The 15,021-nt window shown below is 43.6% G+C and overlaps 1 protein-coding gene across 2 annotated transcripts in view; it reads right to left on the bottom strand.

Moving 5' to 3' along the window:
- Nucleotides 1-15,021, bottom strand: part of LOC310863491 (guanine nucleotide-binding protein G(i) subunit alpha-2) — an 86,548-nt gene that overhangs the window by 1,528 nt on the left and 69,999 nt on the right. Inside the window, exons 4-8 of one of the 2 annotated variants that reach the window (XM_083771873.1) lie at nt 10,517-10,677; nt 2,344-2,472; nt 739-868; nt 448-601; nt 8-219 (exon numbers count right to left, since the gene is read on the bottom strand). In XM_083771873.1, coding sequence (XP_083627999.1) covers nt 29-219; nt 448-601; nt 739-868; nt 2,344-2,472; nt 10,517-10,677 — 765 coding nt within the window. In that variant the 3' untranslated portion in view covers nt 8-28. Of the gene's footprint in view, nt 1; nt 220-447; nt 602-738; nt 869-2,343; nt 2,473-10,516; nt 10,678-15,021 lie in introns of both variants that reach the window. The other variant, XM_083771872.1, reaches the window with a different exon arrangement.

Here is a 15,021-nt window from a genome sequence, read left to right on the forward strand (position 1 = left end):
CCTTGACTCTTCCTCCTCAAACTCCAGTCTAGAAGAGTCCACAGTCCTTCAGGTTGTTCTTGATGATGACGTCGGTGACGGCGTCGAACACAAACTGCACGTTCTTGGTGTCGGTGGCGCAGGTGAAGTGGGTGTAGATCTCCTTGGTGTCCTTCTTCTTGTTCAGGTCCTCGAACTTGGTCTGGATGTAGGCTTGGGCCTCCTCATACTTATTAGGGCCTGCCAGGGAACCGAGACGAGAGAGTGTTAGTGTTATTTGGTTTAGTCTTACACAGTTGGTGGATGAACAGAACTTGGTGTGACTGTCGGCCTCCTTCAACCAGATAGCTGAGTTTGTTTAGGGCGTGGTACCACATGGTTTACTCTCTACACTGTGACTAGGGGGTGGGGGGGTGGCATTCGGCCATGCTCTGGGAGTCCAAATGACGGCCCTGTCCTTTCTCTCACCGGTGTACTCAGGGAAGCAGATGGTCAGCGGACTGCGGGCGATCTTCTCCTCAAACAGGTCCTTCTTGTTGAGGAAGAGGATGATGGAGGTCTCCGTGAACCACTTGTTGTTGCAGATGGAGTCAAACAGCTTCATGCTCTCATGCATCCGGTTCTGGGGAGGGACAGACGGGGAAAATGTAAAGATGTTGTTGTTGTGGTTGTTTCATTTTAGCCCTCATGTTATGCAGCTCTTCAAGTCAGATTGAAGAGCACTTGAGTTGAATAAGTGTAGTGTAGCGACAGACTCACCATCTCCTCATCCTCTGCCAGAGCCAGGTCATAAGCACTCATGGCCACGCAGAAGATGATGGCTGTCACTCCCTCGAAGCAATGGATCCACTTCTTCCTCTCTGAGCGCTGGCCTCCCACATCAAACATCCTGCGTGCGCACACACACACACACACACACACACACACACACACACACACACACACACACACACACACACACACACACACACACACAGAGTTGTCACAACAAGAATTCGCAAATCTAGATTCTATAAAAGTGGTTCTCAAAGTGGGGTCCAGGGACCTTCAAGGTTCTTTGAGGGGGTCCTCACAGGTATGTAACTCTTGAGAGTATACAAATGGCCCATTACGGGTCCACCAGCCAAACACTATGGTGAGGGCTGAGAGGCAACGCAGACTGAAGGTCAACATCTTGACACTCGTGTCTGGCTACTGTACTATGCATCTGTCACTGCAGAGCAGCAGGGTCCTCTATGCACAGACATGTTCCCTTGCATTTATGTTGGCATTTAGGTACAGTGCAGTTGCCGTGGTAACGGGCAGCCTGAGACGTGGAGTGGAAACACATTGTTGACTGGCATGGTGAATGACTTATTCATGTAGTCTATTTCTCGCTTCACTTTTTGATTAAAAAAAAAGTAATCGCTAAGAAAATCATTGATAACTTGCAGCTCTATTATGAACAAAATGCAGCTTTTTCTAGGACTCTTTGTGCATTGTCAACTACGCAGGACTGCTTTAATTTGGGCTTTTAGGTCTTGCTTTTAATCAACTGACAACCTTTGCCCGTTCATTGCTGCAGTGACATGCCAAAGACACCAGTAGACAGTAGGCAGCCACTTATAGACCGATTCACAGAGGGGTGCCCTGGGCGCGGCCATTACTGAGGCGTAATCCATGGAGCAGGTGCTCCGTAGGCCAGGTGTAGCTAATCAGTGCTGCTGCACTCAATGGTACACTTCAGTAATGGCCGCACCCAGGAAACCCTCTGTGAATCGGTCTATACCCCAGCATCTGTATTCTGCTGAAAACTCTATAGTATACGCAACTCTATAGTATACGCATATATGCATTTTTCTCATTTTTTGGCCCGGACGTTCAGATGTCAAAAACGTGGTGCACAAAATACCATTAATAGTAGTCAAAGAGATAGTCACATCGACAAAACAAGGTTATTTACAATATCTCGAGGAAGACAAGCTGGATCTTCAGAAAAATTCAACTAGAAATTGGTGCCACGAAACATCACACACATGATCATGATCATATTTATATGTAATGTAACACGCCTTGGTAGGATTCTAATATGCTGATCACTTCAATGACATATCGTCAATGTGTTCATAATGAGTTATAAACATAGGATGCATAGCAAGTATTACCGAAACCTTTTATTTCCATATTTCAACATTCTTTTGGTAAATGAATACTCTACTTTGTCATTCAAACGTAGCGAAATCGCAATAAAAATGACTGTTTCGGACAATGTTTAGGGCCGACATGGACGATATGCTTGTTTGCATGGTGGGGTAACACTAAGCCAACACAGGGTTGGTATGTTGCGATCACACAGTAGTAGACAGAGTGGAAGCATGATCTCACTTGAAGTGTAGGTCCTTGAAGGTGAAATGTGTCTCCACGATGCCGGTGGTTTTGACTCTGGTCCGCAGCACATCTTGCTGTGTGGGGATGTAGTCTGCCTTGGCTATCCTCTGCAGGTCGTTCAGGTAACTGGTGGGGAAAACACACAGACACACTTGCTTAACCCATTCTGACCTGACATCTAAAAATGTCTTCTAGGTCAGTCGCTCTTCGATTTTTCAAAAATAGCAGACCTACAAGCTCATAGCGCGCCACTCGGTGGCGCGCTATGAGCTTGTAGGTCCAGGCCCAGAATAGCTTAATATAATTATGATACAGTGTTGCACTCTACATAGTGCCCGACAGATTTTACTTTTCTGATGACATCGATATTGGCACAGCAGTTTTGCAGCCAATGTTTCCTAGTCATTAAAAAAAAAGGAGAAAAAAAATGTACAAGCTTTTGACATTATTTAGTTAATGTATTCTTGCTGTTTTTGTTTTGATATAAAGGTAAATTGCGTTTATTTATCTTTTGCTTATCAGGCAATGTTCTCAAATACAAATCATACAAGATTTCCAAATTGATTCAAACATTTTGCACATGGTCTAGGACTCTCCAAAATTGGAATTGGCATCGAACCCCAAATTCTGGCATGGGTCGTGCATGGGTAATCCCACACCGATTCCACAGTTTATAGCACTGTTTCCTCAAACATTTATCAAAAATAATTTCCTGAATGAAATAAAAAATATAATCTAAGAAATTCCCTAAATTTGAAAACAAATGTAGAAGTAGTGAAAGCGTTGTGAGCATGTAGTATTGCTATTGTCGCTAGTTTGGGCCCCAGCCTAGGGCAAACATCTGATTTCTCTTTTGGGTCTTCAGCTAAAACGTTTGGGAACCGGTTTACAGTATATGCACACAGATTACTACTACTCATTCCCTGAATGTTCCTAGGTCGGAACGTTGGATTCTTGTCAATAAATATACAGCATCGTGGCTACGAGTGTGCAGCCCTTTTTCTCATTTTTACACTACTACTTATGTCGTGACTCATGTGGAGGAAAGTCATAAGGCTACTGAAACCATTAGTGTGACGTCCACCTGCCAGGGTGTCCTTGGCTGGCAGAGGAAGGTTTGGTCATTATTAGCAAGTCATTGCTGTCAGGCAGAAACCTTGGGCTGTATTTTGCTTGCTGCTGGGCGTGGCTGCACTAATAACTTTGGGCCAGTCTATAGAGTTTCAATGGACATGTATCAGTCAAAAGGGAGACATCGAAGAGGAAGGACGGGTGGGGAAGATTATCATATGGAATGTCAGAACAGGTCAGCTCCATATATGGAGATGGAGGCGTGATGTCACGAGGCATTACCAGGCATATATGGAGGCGTGATGTCACAAGGCGTGACCGTATTATGGATTCTGATGGGAAATTCAGGTTTTCATAGTAGTCGCAATAATATCTGCATTGTATCCATTGGAACACAGGTAATTCATTCCATTTCCTGAAAAGCAACATGTTGGAGATATGCGGTTTCCTTTCCAGCCTTGAAGTTTACAGTGACACATTTGTACTGTACCAACCGCTGCCTGTAGCGACAACAGACAGAACTGTGGCTACGGTCTCATCTGAAGGATGGCACCGCTGAAAACAAATACCCCACACTTCGTTCTTACACAGGCAAGAAAGAACAAATACCTGCTGCTGGCTCTCTGACACTGTAATCAATCTGTGGAGAGCATGAGTGTCTATTTAAAAAATTGACAATTTTTTGGACTGGGGGGGGGTCATATTTTGACAGTAGGAATTGCCTGTCATAATTTGACCGTATCAGGATGTTAATATTCATTCATCAGCCAACACTCCCCACTCACAGAGAGGACGTATAGGGCCTTAGTCCTACTCCTCCTCCCAGCCCAAATCACACCTTGGAAAGCATCAGTGTCTATTTCAAACAAAGTGTTTTTTGACAGCAGGAATTGCCTGTCATAATTTGACCCCCCAGTATCAGGATGTATTAGGTAATTAGGATGTCAAACGATTGACCATTTCCTTTGTCACCGAGACCAACTTCTTCTTTCCAGTCATTTCTTTGGCTTTATTTAGACAGGACAGTACTAGAGAGACAGGAAACTGCAGGCAGAGACACTGAAGGACATGCAACACAGTCGTCTCCAGACGGAATGGAGCCGGGCATGATGACATTGTGACTGTGTGGTCAACAGGCGTGTCAAACTCGAGTTGGGTCAGGGGCCTGATTGGGCAATCTTCGCTCACACTGCCTTCATGCATGTGCACGTTGCCAAATAGCAGAAGTACAAGCTCGCAGGGAAACTTTCACGGTGAAAAGCACCACGGTGACGTTTCTCTTCCTCGGTTAAACAAACAGACAATCACGGGAGAAAAAAAGAAAAAGCGAGCCGATTATGGCTTCTGAAACTCACTTTTCAGCAGTGCACGTTCAGTTTTAATGATTCTATTGGGGACACGCACAGACTGCAAAGAGGAGAACACTCTCTCACTGTGGAACAGGCAGGTTGATGGCTGTGCATCTGGGGGGTGTTTTCCTTAAAAAGGTAGGGTAAGTGATACTTTTGAGTTAAAATAAATGTTAAATAGCTCTATATTCTATATTCTGATAGTAGTCATTGCTATAGACTGTTGGTTTAGAAACAGGAGTCTTCCCGTCTCTCCAGCTTTCCAGAAAACAGAAAATGGTCCGGATACCAATGTGATCCAATCAGTAGGGAGAACTCACACAGGATACAGGATAAACAAGTGAAATGGGAAGCGATGACACAAATAAATGAGCAGAAAATAATTTGAATTGGAGCACTATAAAATGAAAGCTGATAAATGGGCACTCTCTCCTGATGAGCTGAAATGTGGCCTCCCACCTGAAGATGCATTTTCTGTTTATTAAAGAGAAGTAATTTTTTGTTTTAACCAACAAAGCCAGGCTACCTGGCTACAACAAAGCTGCACGCTACTGCAGCAGTAGTGACAAGACACCTGCGACTGGCTTGGGATCAGCTGTCATATAGTCGTAACATGGCCCTGAGGCAGAACTAAGACAAAGAGACTGGCTTGGGATCAGCTGTCATATAGTCGTCACATGGCCCTGAGGCAGAACTGAGACAAAGCTTGAATGTCAAAGGTTTGAGGGATTTTCTGCCAATCTCTCAACGTTGTGTTCAATCACATCATGAAAAACACCACGTTGTATAATAACTGGATGTAATCCTGTCAGAGTGGGTGTGGGATATTATTAAAACCATTGCTTGACTACTTCAGGATGTAATTTTGTTTGACAAGTATAATCGCTATAGACTCCAGAGAGAAAGGTTTAGACATGCCTTTGTAGTCCATAAAATCTGATATTGGCAGTTGGCACATCACTTCATTTGACATTTTGATATGGATTGGAAGCCAAGCCTGAAAGATTAACTGAATCTGGTAGGCTTACAATAAGAGGGTAAGGTGCTTGGCCGTATTTCATTTGTGTTACATAATATACTATGATGCTATTTATGGGTTGAATTATGGTGGAAACCTAAGTATTAAATGGCCAAAATTGACTCTAAAGGTTAGACCACTTAATAAACCATAACAACCTTTGGTCAGCTACGCAAATTCTAAGAATCAAATCATACTGTATCTGACACTTACAAAACAGTAAGTAAGTATACGGGAAGGCTTATTGTCGGTATCAGCCAAGAATGCGGGTGTCTATCACCGTTTCAATGCACTAGACCCCATGGAGATGGATTGCTGATATGCAACACCTACCATCAGCTCCCTCCCAGTACTTAACACATGACTTGCACCCAAGACCCATGACCCAAGCAGCGCTACTCATACGCTGGGTTGGCGGTGCCCAGGATGTGGTGCAAAGGTGAGATCTCTACCGACTGAGCTAGATCGATCCTCTGATCGTTGGTAAACACAGAGGTTTGTCCGTGCTTCTGCGGGGAAAAAAAGCTTTAATAGCTTTGACATCTTTGACACTTCTTGGTTGTTAGCTTTGAGAGAAGATGGATAAAATGGAAAGATAGATGCTTTCTAACTGCCAGCAGGTGGTGAAGCTGTGTACCGTAACATGCACATGCAGTGGGAAAAGCGCCAAATGGGATTGGCATTTGGGATTGGGCTTTGTCAACATCTGTCAAAACCCCCAAAAATATGTTCGAATGGTTGAAAAACAACATGTAGTATTTGATCTGTTCCTCATGTTGCTGAGCAAACCCTTGGTACCCCTCAAGGACCCCTGGGGGTCCCTCTCCGGATGCCTCTTTGTGAAGCAGTGACTTATGAGACAGTAAAATGTTGTAGCACATTCTGCAGGCATTACAGTGTAACTATGACACATTGTGTTCTAGTCAGGGACGAGGCTTTCTGTTTTCTCTGAGTTTCCATCTGGAGTGATGGAACGCGTCCCACAGGCCCATGAGGTGATAACAGCCCCTCACCGGCTCATATCAGCAGCGTAGCACAATTACCTCACGCTCTTCTGTCATTTCCTTTCACCATTACATTAGAACAACAATATCTGACAAAGAAAATGGCGCAATGAAATGGTAATCATAGTGGAAAATGTGCATCAGGGGGAATAAAGCATGTAATCATGGCTTAGCAACAGGAATGGTCCCCCAGCGTGAAGAATAGAATAGTGAAATAGTTTTCACTCAGACACATTAGTCTCTTGAGACGCACTGTTGCCTCACACTACAGTCTACACACACACACACACACACACACACACACACACACACACACACACACACACATCTATCTATCCGAAGTCATATAGTACTCTTATCAGCATGAATTGAACATTGACAGTGACAGTGCAGTTTTTTCAATTGCTCTCAGCCTCATTCATTGAATATATCGGCATCAGGGGAGCCATATAAGCGGTAAGACGTTTTCATTGAACAAAACTAATGTCAGAGTTGAAATTTATATAATTTCACTTTCAACCCAATTCTGGGAAATTGCTGTAAGAAGCCTACAGTATAATGATGATGAAGCATGGTGAATCACCATACCTGTCCCTGTGACATCATGCGGGTCAATACATCATCGAAAAAAGCACTTTAACCCATTCTGACCTGAGATCAGATTCATACGAGGTTTCCGCCGGGGACACACTGGTCTGACGAACCCATTCTGACCTGAGATCAGATTCTAAAAAAAAAATGATTTTTTTTTTTTTTTTTCAAAAATAGCAGACCTACAAGCTCGTATCGCGCCACTCGGTGGCGCGATATGAGCTTGTAGATCTGCTATTTTTCAATAGGTAAAGCATAACATGATGCTGACACCAAAATGGGTGCCCGGTCAGAATGGGTTAAGATGCTCCAAACCTTTATTCAGCGACAGGCAGGCAGAAAGAATACGACGTTTCGGCCTCACAGTCTTTGTCAAGTATAAATACACATGACGTCACAGGGACCCCAAAAGGGTTTATACGGAATGAATGAATGAACCAATGAATGATGAATACAAAAATAAATATGTGAGATGGAGGGTGACTGATTTAAGCAGTCACACCTGGCCTGAGTCAAACTAGAACTGGACTCAAGAGCTGGGTGTGGCTGCGCACCTGTTGTGCATGGACTTGATCAAGGCACAACAGGAAAAATCAGTCATCTCCACAAACACTCAGGAGATAGCCTCTGTCCGGACAGTGGAGAGCTATCGCCTCTCCTGTGTAAAATTATATTATTGTGTATAATTCCCTGCACATGGAGGAATAAAGCTACAAACTTAAGGAAGCTGCCCTGTGTTGTGTCCTTCCTTGCCCTGGGTAGTGACTAGTCGGTCACAAAATACATTCGGGCAAGGCAATTACTATAGTCAGGTTGCCCCCTGGGAAACCACGGTAATTATAAGCGCTGTGAATTCAACAATTAAACACAATAATCCGTTTATTTTACCAGGCACTCTCTAACCATCATGCATGACACTGTAAACAGGATGTCTGCGCTTTAGTTTCAGCAAATTGGATCGATTCAGTTAGTTATCTCGGGAAACAGTTCCTATCATCAAAAATTGATTCGGCAGGAAATTAGGCATAACAAAATCCCTGCATAGAAAGAGGGAGATTTCCAGACTCCCCAAGCTCACTATTTCAAAAGAAATTGGTTTCTCAATGAAGCAAGAACACACAGCAGCGCCCACATGACTTGATCTTTTAATCCCCTTCAGATATTGATGGGACATGGCTTGCATTCAAAACAATCATCAACATTTCACTAGGCCTCCTACAGGAGGGTTTTCTGAAATGTATCTCCCGTTTAACCACTTGAACCGTAGCACTCCCTCCCTGTTCATTACTTGGCATAGCATAACAGGCCAATGTTACAGGCCAAGATATCTACAGTATATTCTAGAGGGGGGAAAAGGAGTGGACCAAGGATAAAGGCTAATGGTGGTGCTATGGTGTTTTTTTTTGAGTGGTGCAACCACTCAAAAACAAGGAACAGCAATGTCCGTGTTCATGTGTTGGTTCACCTACAGTATGTGACGTTAATGAGCACCAGTATGACTATGAGTACCAGTAGGGGCGCTGTTGTGCCTGAAACAGAGAGAGAGAGAGAGAGAGAGAGACAGTGCTGCACTGTTGTCTGCTAATGAGAGAGAGAGAGAGAGGGGGGGGGGGGGACTCAGTTCACATGGGTGTGACTTTTTATATATGAACATATATGCCAATATATGGCAAGTATATGCATAATATATGCTTCATATATGCAACATTATTTATTTTGAAACACTGCTGTTGCACGATTAAGTTGTATACTGCATGGCTGGGGCTGAAGTGGTTAAAAAGGGATATACAGTAGTACTGCACAAGCATGGGAGAAACTCGATTCATTCAAACAGACAACGGCCTGTTTTCGTTCACTATAATTCTCCCTTTTCCTGTTATCGGTTTGCCTAATAAAATACATTTCCCTTGCCTAAACACAATTTATAGGCATCCTATCATGTCAATCCTATGCTATTTTAACAAATACAGACTAATGGTGACATAGACACATTTATTATAGGACGTTAATGATGAGAAACTAGCTAACGAGGAGCAGCGCTTGTAAACCGTTCTATGTTCTAGTATCCATCATTAACCCCTTAAGACCTGAGATTGATACCACAAATGCTAAATCACTAGTTCTCAAACTTCTTCGTGTCAAGGACGAAATTGTCCGTCCTGATGAAGGTCTAACGACCGAAACGGCGACTTAATAAAAGAGCAACATTTTTGGATCCTTTTCTTTGTTTTGTATATTTGAATGGCAGAGAACCTTTGTTAAAAAAATAATAAAAAAACATTGTACATTATTCAAACACTTTCAAGATAAAAGAAATTGGAAAAATAAATAAATAGCGGACGTACAAACTCACGGCACGAAGTGACGTGCTGTGATCTTATAAAGTTTTTCTGAAAACTCTTGAGATTTAGAACACTGGTTCTCAAATATATGTTTATATAGCTACAATCGACAATGACAGATGCTTTTCCGGTTTAATGGGTTAAATCATTTGGAATGCACAGCCGAGCAATTTCCAAAACCGAGGAAACCGATGAATGTCAGAATGTTGTCAGATTCTCACACATTCCCAGATCCTATCCTCTCTGTCGGGTGGAAACCTCATTTGTCCAAAACTGTTACTTTTCAGGATTCAAACACAAAAAGTTAAAATACGGAGATAAAAGGACATATTTACCCGTACATGGCTGTCAGTGAAATGCAATGCTCAGATCCATTCTGTCCTGCTCAATTACACTACTGGCTCTCTTGTCTATTTTTGAGTGGTGCAACCATTCCAAGGAACAGCAATGTCCGTGTTCACCTATGCCTGTGTTCACCTATGTGTGTCTGTGTTGGTTAATGAGCACCAGTATATGACTATGAGTACCAATAGGGATAGTGCTGCACTGTTGCCTGCTAATTAATGAGAGAGAGAGAGAGAGAGAGAGGTGGGGGGTTAATCTGACATGCACACGATGTGCACATGGATGTGCCCACGGTAATTTATTCTTTCATTTGTCCCTTATCTCTGGTACCTGCACAGCGTTTCTATTGTAACAGGTGGCATGGATTGTGTTAAGACAGGGGTAGGCAACCTTTATTCTGGCCCAAAAATGTATAAAATTATGATGAGAGAGAGAGAGAGAGACACTCACTAGGCTGCTGAGTCGTTGAGCTGGTACTCGCGGTTCCGTGAGAAGCAGCCCTGGACGCCGCCGTCGGCCCACAGCCTCTGGATGACGTTGGACAGGTCTTCTGGGAGGATGCCCTGCTCCTCGGCTGCTGCTGACAGGGCAAACAGCTGCCGGGCATCGTCCTGGCACGCAGAAACACACACAAACAAACGTAAATGGTTGCCCTACTGCCTACTTCATCATACTACAGTTGGTGCCCTATTTCTTTTATTTGAATCCTGGAAAACACTTTTGGAGATTTGGTGTTCACCCGACAGAGTCGATATGCAAGTTGTGTACAATAAATCACACCCACCCACACACACACAACACAGATACACAGCGATTCTTTCTTTTTTTGCGGCTTTCGCCTTTTTATTTTATATTTTTTATAGAGAGACAGACAGTAGGCTGACAGGAAATGGGGGAGAGAGATGGGGGAGTAAAGTAAAGGCCGTCGGGATCGGGAGCACACTACCAGTCTCGGACTAGCGGCCAAGGTGCCTGGACCGCTGAGCCATGGCCCAGGCCCACACACACAGCGATTCTGACACGCTCGTGAGCTTGTCGATCTGCTCTTTTCCTTCAAAAGCTTTCCCTTACACTAACACCTTACAGATCCTGGGTTTTGAGTGGTTCAGAGTGGATGGATGGATGTTATGCAGACAGCAATCATCCCTGTCCTCCTTAAGAAGGGGAGGCATCCTCCGCTGCAGGGACACATACTTGTCCTGCTCCATTAAGCCTAGTTTATACTTCCTCATTCCAAATGTCTTCTTGCGACTAATTAGGAAACAGGCATAGTGCTACAACTGCTCTGAGGAAGAGGAACTCATCGGCCTGCCACCCCACCAGAGGCCTGTGCTGTCTGCTATGAAGACATGCTTGCTTTGGACTATGAGAGAGAGAGAGAGAGAGAGAGAGAGAGAGAGAGAGAGAGGATGATAGGGATCATGTGGCGTAAACAAGCACAAGTGGGACGCTAGGAGACACAGGGAGCATGAGAAAGACATACACCACATGCTCCCATCTGCTTAATCAAGCCACACACGCCCTCCACCTTGGCTCCTCTGTGCTGCCCACGTGCTGGCCAACACAGATAACCTGTTGGTTAACCCACGACTACCTACGACTGGTCCTGCCTGCATGTGGCAACGTGTACTGTAGGTTAACACATTCTGACCTGAGATCAGATTCATACGAAGGTTTCCACCGGACACACACTGGTCTGATGAACCCATTCTGACCTGAGATCAGATTCAAAAAATGTCAGTCGCTCTTCGATTTTTTCAAAAATAGCAGACCTACAAGCTCGTATCGCGCCACTCGGTGGCGCGATATGAGCTTGTAGATCTGCTATTTTTAAATAGCTAAAGCACGACATGATGCCAACACCAAAATGGGTGCCCGTTCAGAATGGGTTAATGAGCAGTAGCATTTCCAAGAGAGGGCAAGGAGGAGGGAGGCAGAGAAAGACAGACGGAGTAGAAAAGGAGAGAGAGAGTTGTGAGCAGGAATCAAACCAAGCCAGGGGGATTTATCATTTAGATGAGGCCATTTGGAAGTAAGTCAACAACACGTTACTGTGTGTGAAGAGGAAGCAATTGAATGCTGCGATGAAAAAACACTGACAAAACACAGTGAAGGAGAAAGCACTACAACACAAAAAGGGGGGGTTCTGATTGGAAAATCTGATATCTTTTGCAGGCAACTGGGAGTCTCGGTCTTAAATGGCCAATACTGCGGTGGAAAGGTTTCTGCCATATTGCTTTTATCTGTCCAATGCATATGCTTCAAATAAGTTAAGCTAATAACTATTACTTGGAATCAATAATAGATGCTTGTTTTTCTTTAAAGACAAACTAGAAGTACATGTTCTGTACTGTTGTATACAATCAATGAGAAGTAGGCTATATTATTGTGAGAGAAATCTATGTGCTGCACCACTGGCAAAGGTAAACAACCTTGGCAGAGAATTGGATAAGGACTTGCCCTGCTGGGCAAGAAGGAAAAAGCTTAACGTCAGACCCTGCACATACTTAACTGTACACATACATACAATCCCCTACACCTACAGAACTGCAGGCGTTCACATTCACTGCAGGGAGGCTCGCTCAGCTGATCCAATAACAGTGAAGGATGGCATTCCTGCAGGCTCGCTACAGTATATCGATTTAAACATGAGTGTCTCGGAGCCAAGTAGATGATGAATCAGACACACATACCCAAGTCTGTTTACACATCACATGGCATCTTTTAAAACACTGGTGTTATTCTCCAAGATCTAACAACACAGCTTGGAACAGAGATGTAAAGGTGTGGCACTTAATCAAGGCACATCTATTTTTTTAAATATGAAGTCCCTGGGGTCATTGGTCCGACCTTCCGTTAGTCAGACCCACAGGCTGAAACCATCATATATACAGTTAATATGTGAGTGTATGTTAGGCTGCACAACAGTGACACAGCCAGGGACCCTGGGACGGACGGACACAGCCAGGGACCCTGGGACGGACGGACACAGCCAGGGACCCTGGGACGGACGGACACAGCCAGGGACCCAGAAACGGACGGACCCAGGGACACAGCCACACACATTGCTGTCTATAGGAGTGGTTGCACCACTCAACAAATCAAAACTAAAGTAGAATTGAAAACAAAAGTCCAAACAAAAACAAAACTAATGGAAAATGCAAAACTATAATAACCCTGATAAGCACAGGAACGAGTCAGAGTTACTTCTGAAACAATACCTGAATGCTGTTGATCACATCCCCCTGCCTACAATATGTAATGTGCTGTGAAATGAGTATACCGTCTTCCGCCGTAGTCTGAAAACCCACCTTTTCAGACTCCATCATGGCCCATAGCACTTACCCTACCCCCTTAGATAGCATTTCTGTAGACTTAGATAGCATTTGATACAGACTTATAGCATGTTATGTAGACAGCACTATAATTGCATTGTATATAGTCATAGCACGCCATACTACATATGTATAGCATAGTAGTATATACGTATATATAGTTTATATGTATAGTCTCATAATATAGATATTCCACTGTTTACTTTCTTAGCTTACGCATGTTTCATGATAAATGCTTTTTTGTTCTTGCTTAATGTCGCTCTGGATTAAGAGCGTCTGCTAAATGCCTGAATTGTAAATTGTAAATTGTAAAGTAAACCATCTATGCTTGCAGTATTAAACTAATACTTAGTTAACCGAGGTGGGTCGGCTCTGTACTTTCTCCGCTCTACACAAAAAGTCCTTGTGGACAATAACAGGGATGCTAGGTTTCTTAAGTGTTTAAATCATCAGTTTCATGACACAGTCTTATCTACAATATGCTGTGTTCAAACTGCTGAGCAGTGCAAGCCATACCAACTAAGCCAGTTGCGAAATACACCAAGCATGTGAGCGCTTCATAAATCAAAGCCATTTTGTGTCTGGAAGTGTTTGGAATAGTGAGACGTAGTGCAATACTTGACCACGGCTCATTAAACATATTATTACACACACATCCTACAAATGCTCTACTCACAGTTTTATGTGTGCAATCAAATTTAACTAAGAACATTTAATGTTCTTGGTTGCATGCATCTCAGACATTGCATCTAAGACAGTGACGGAAGAAAGAAAGAAAGAAAGAAAGAAAGAAAGAAAGAAAGAAAGAAAGAAAGAAAGAAAGATTTGTCATGCTGCAGCTGCACACATTGTCTGCTCTTCTGTCTGCAAATGTGTGTGTGATCAAATTAAGCTTAATTTATTCAAATTTACTTGGAATGTGACAAGCTGGAATATGACGGTTCACTTTGAGAGGTAATCTAAGACGTGTTCAACAGAGAGAGAAAGACATTTTCTCTTTCTCTCTCTTTCCCTGAGTAATCATTGGTATTTTATTTCAGTGATGTATAATCTCCCTGGGCGGTGAACTCATACACACACACACACAACACTCCCAACACTCATACACACACACGCGCGCACACATGCACTGTATGAGATTTATTCACACACCGATGAAGGCCGGTCAGCAAAAAGTTGTGTTGAGTGGCATGTTCTATTAAATGAAGTAAATAGACTTTTTGCTGAGCGCAACCTTTTCCTTTTATGAAAGATTTTGGCATGTGACTGCGATGGGGAGTGGAGGATATGTTTGCTACGATATGCGCTACGATTGGTGACCCCAGATGGCAACAGCGAGGAGTTTGACATCCAGGCCAGGGTAATGCAAGGGGACACCCTAGCCCCCTTCCTCATAGTCCTGGACTATGCACTCAGGAAGGCCATCAGTGGAAGGAGAGCAGGAACTTGGCTTCACTCTAGCACCAAGTAGGTCGAGATGACACCCCAAAGTAGCGGACGATCAGCCTGCTCTCCGACAACGTGGAACAAGCACATGAACTTCTAAACAGAGTGGAGTTGGAATGAGCCAAGGTTGGCCTAAGGCTATAATGCCAAGAAAACTGAGGTTATCACCTATAA

Source organism: Protomyctophum parallelum (assembly GCF_964188405.1).
Source record: "Protomyctophum parallelum genome assembly, chromosome: 8".
Classification (NCBI taxonomy): domain Eukaryota; kingdom Metazoa; phylum Chordata; class Actinopteri; order Myctophiformes; family Myctophidae; genus Protomyctophum; species Protomyctophum parallelum.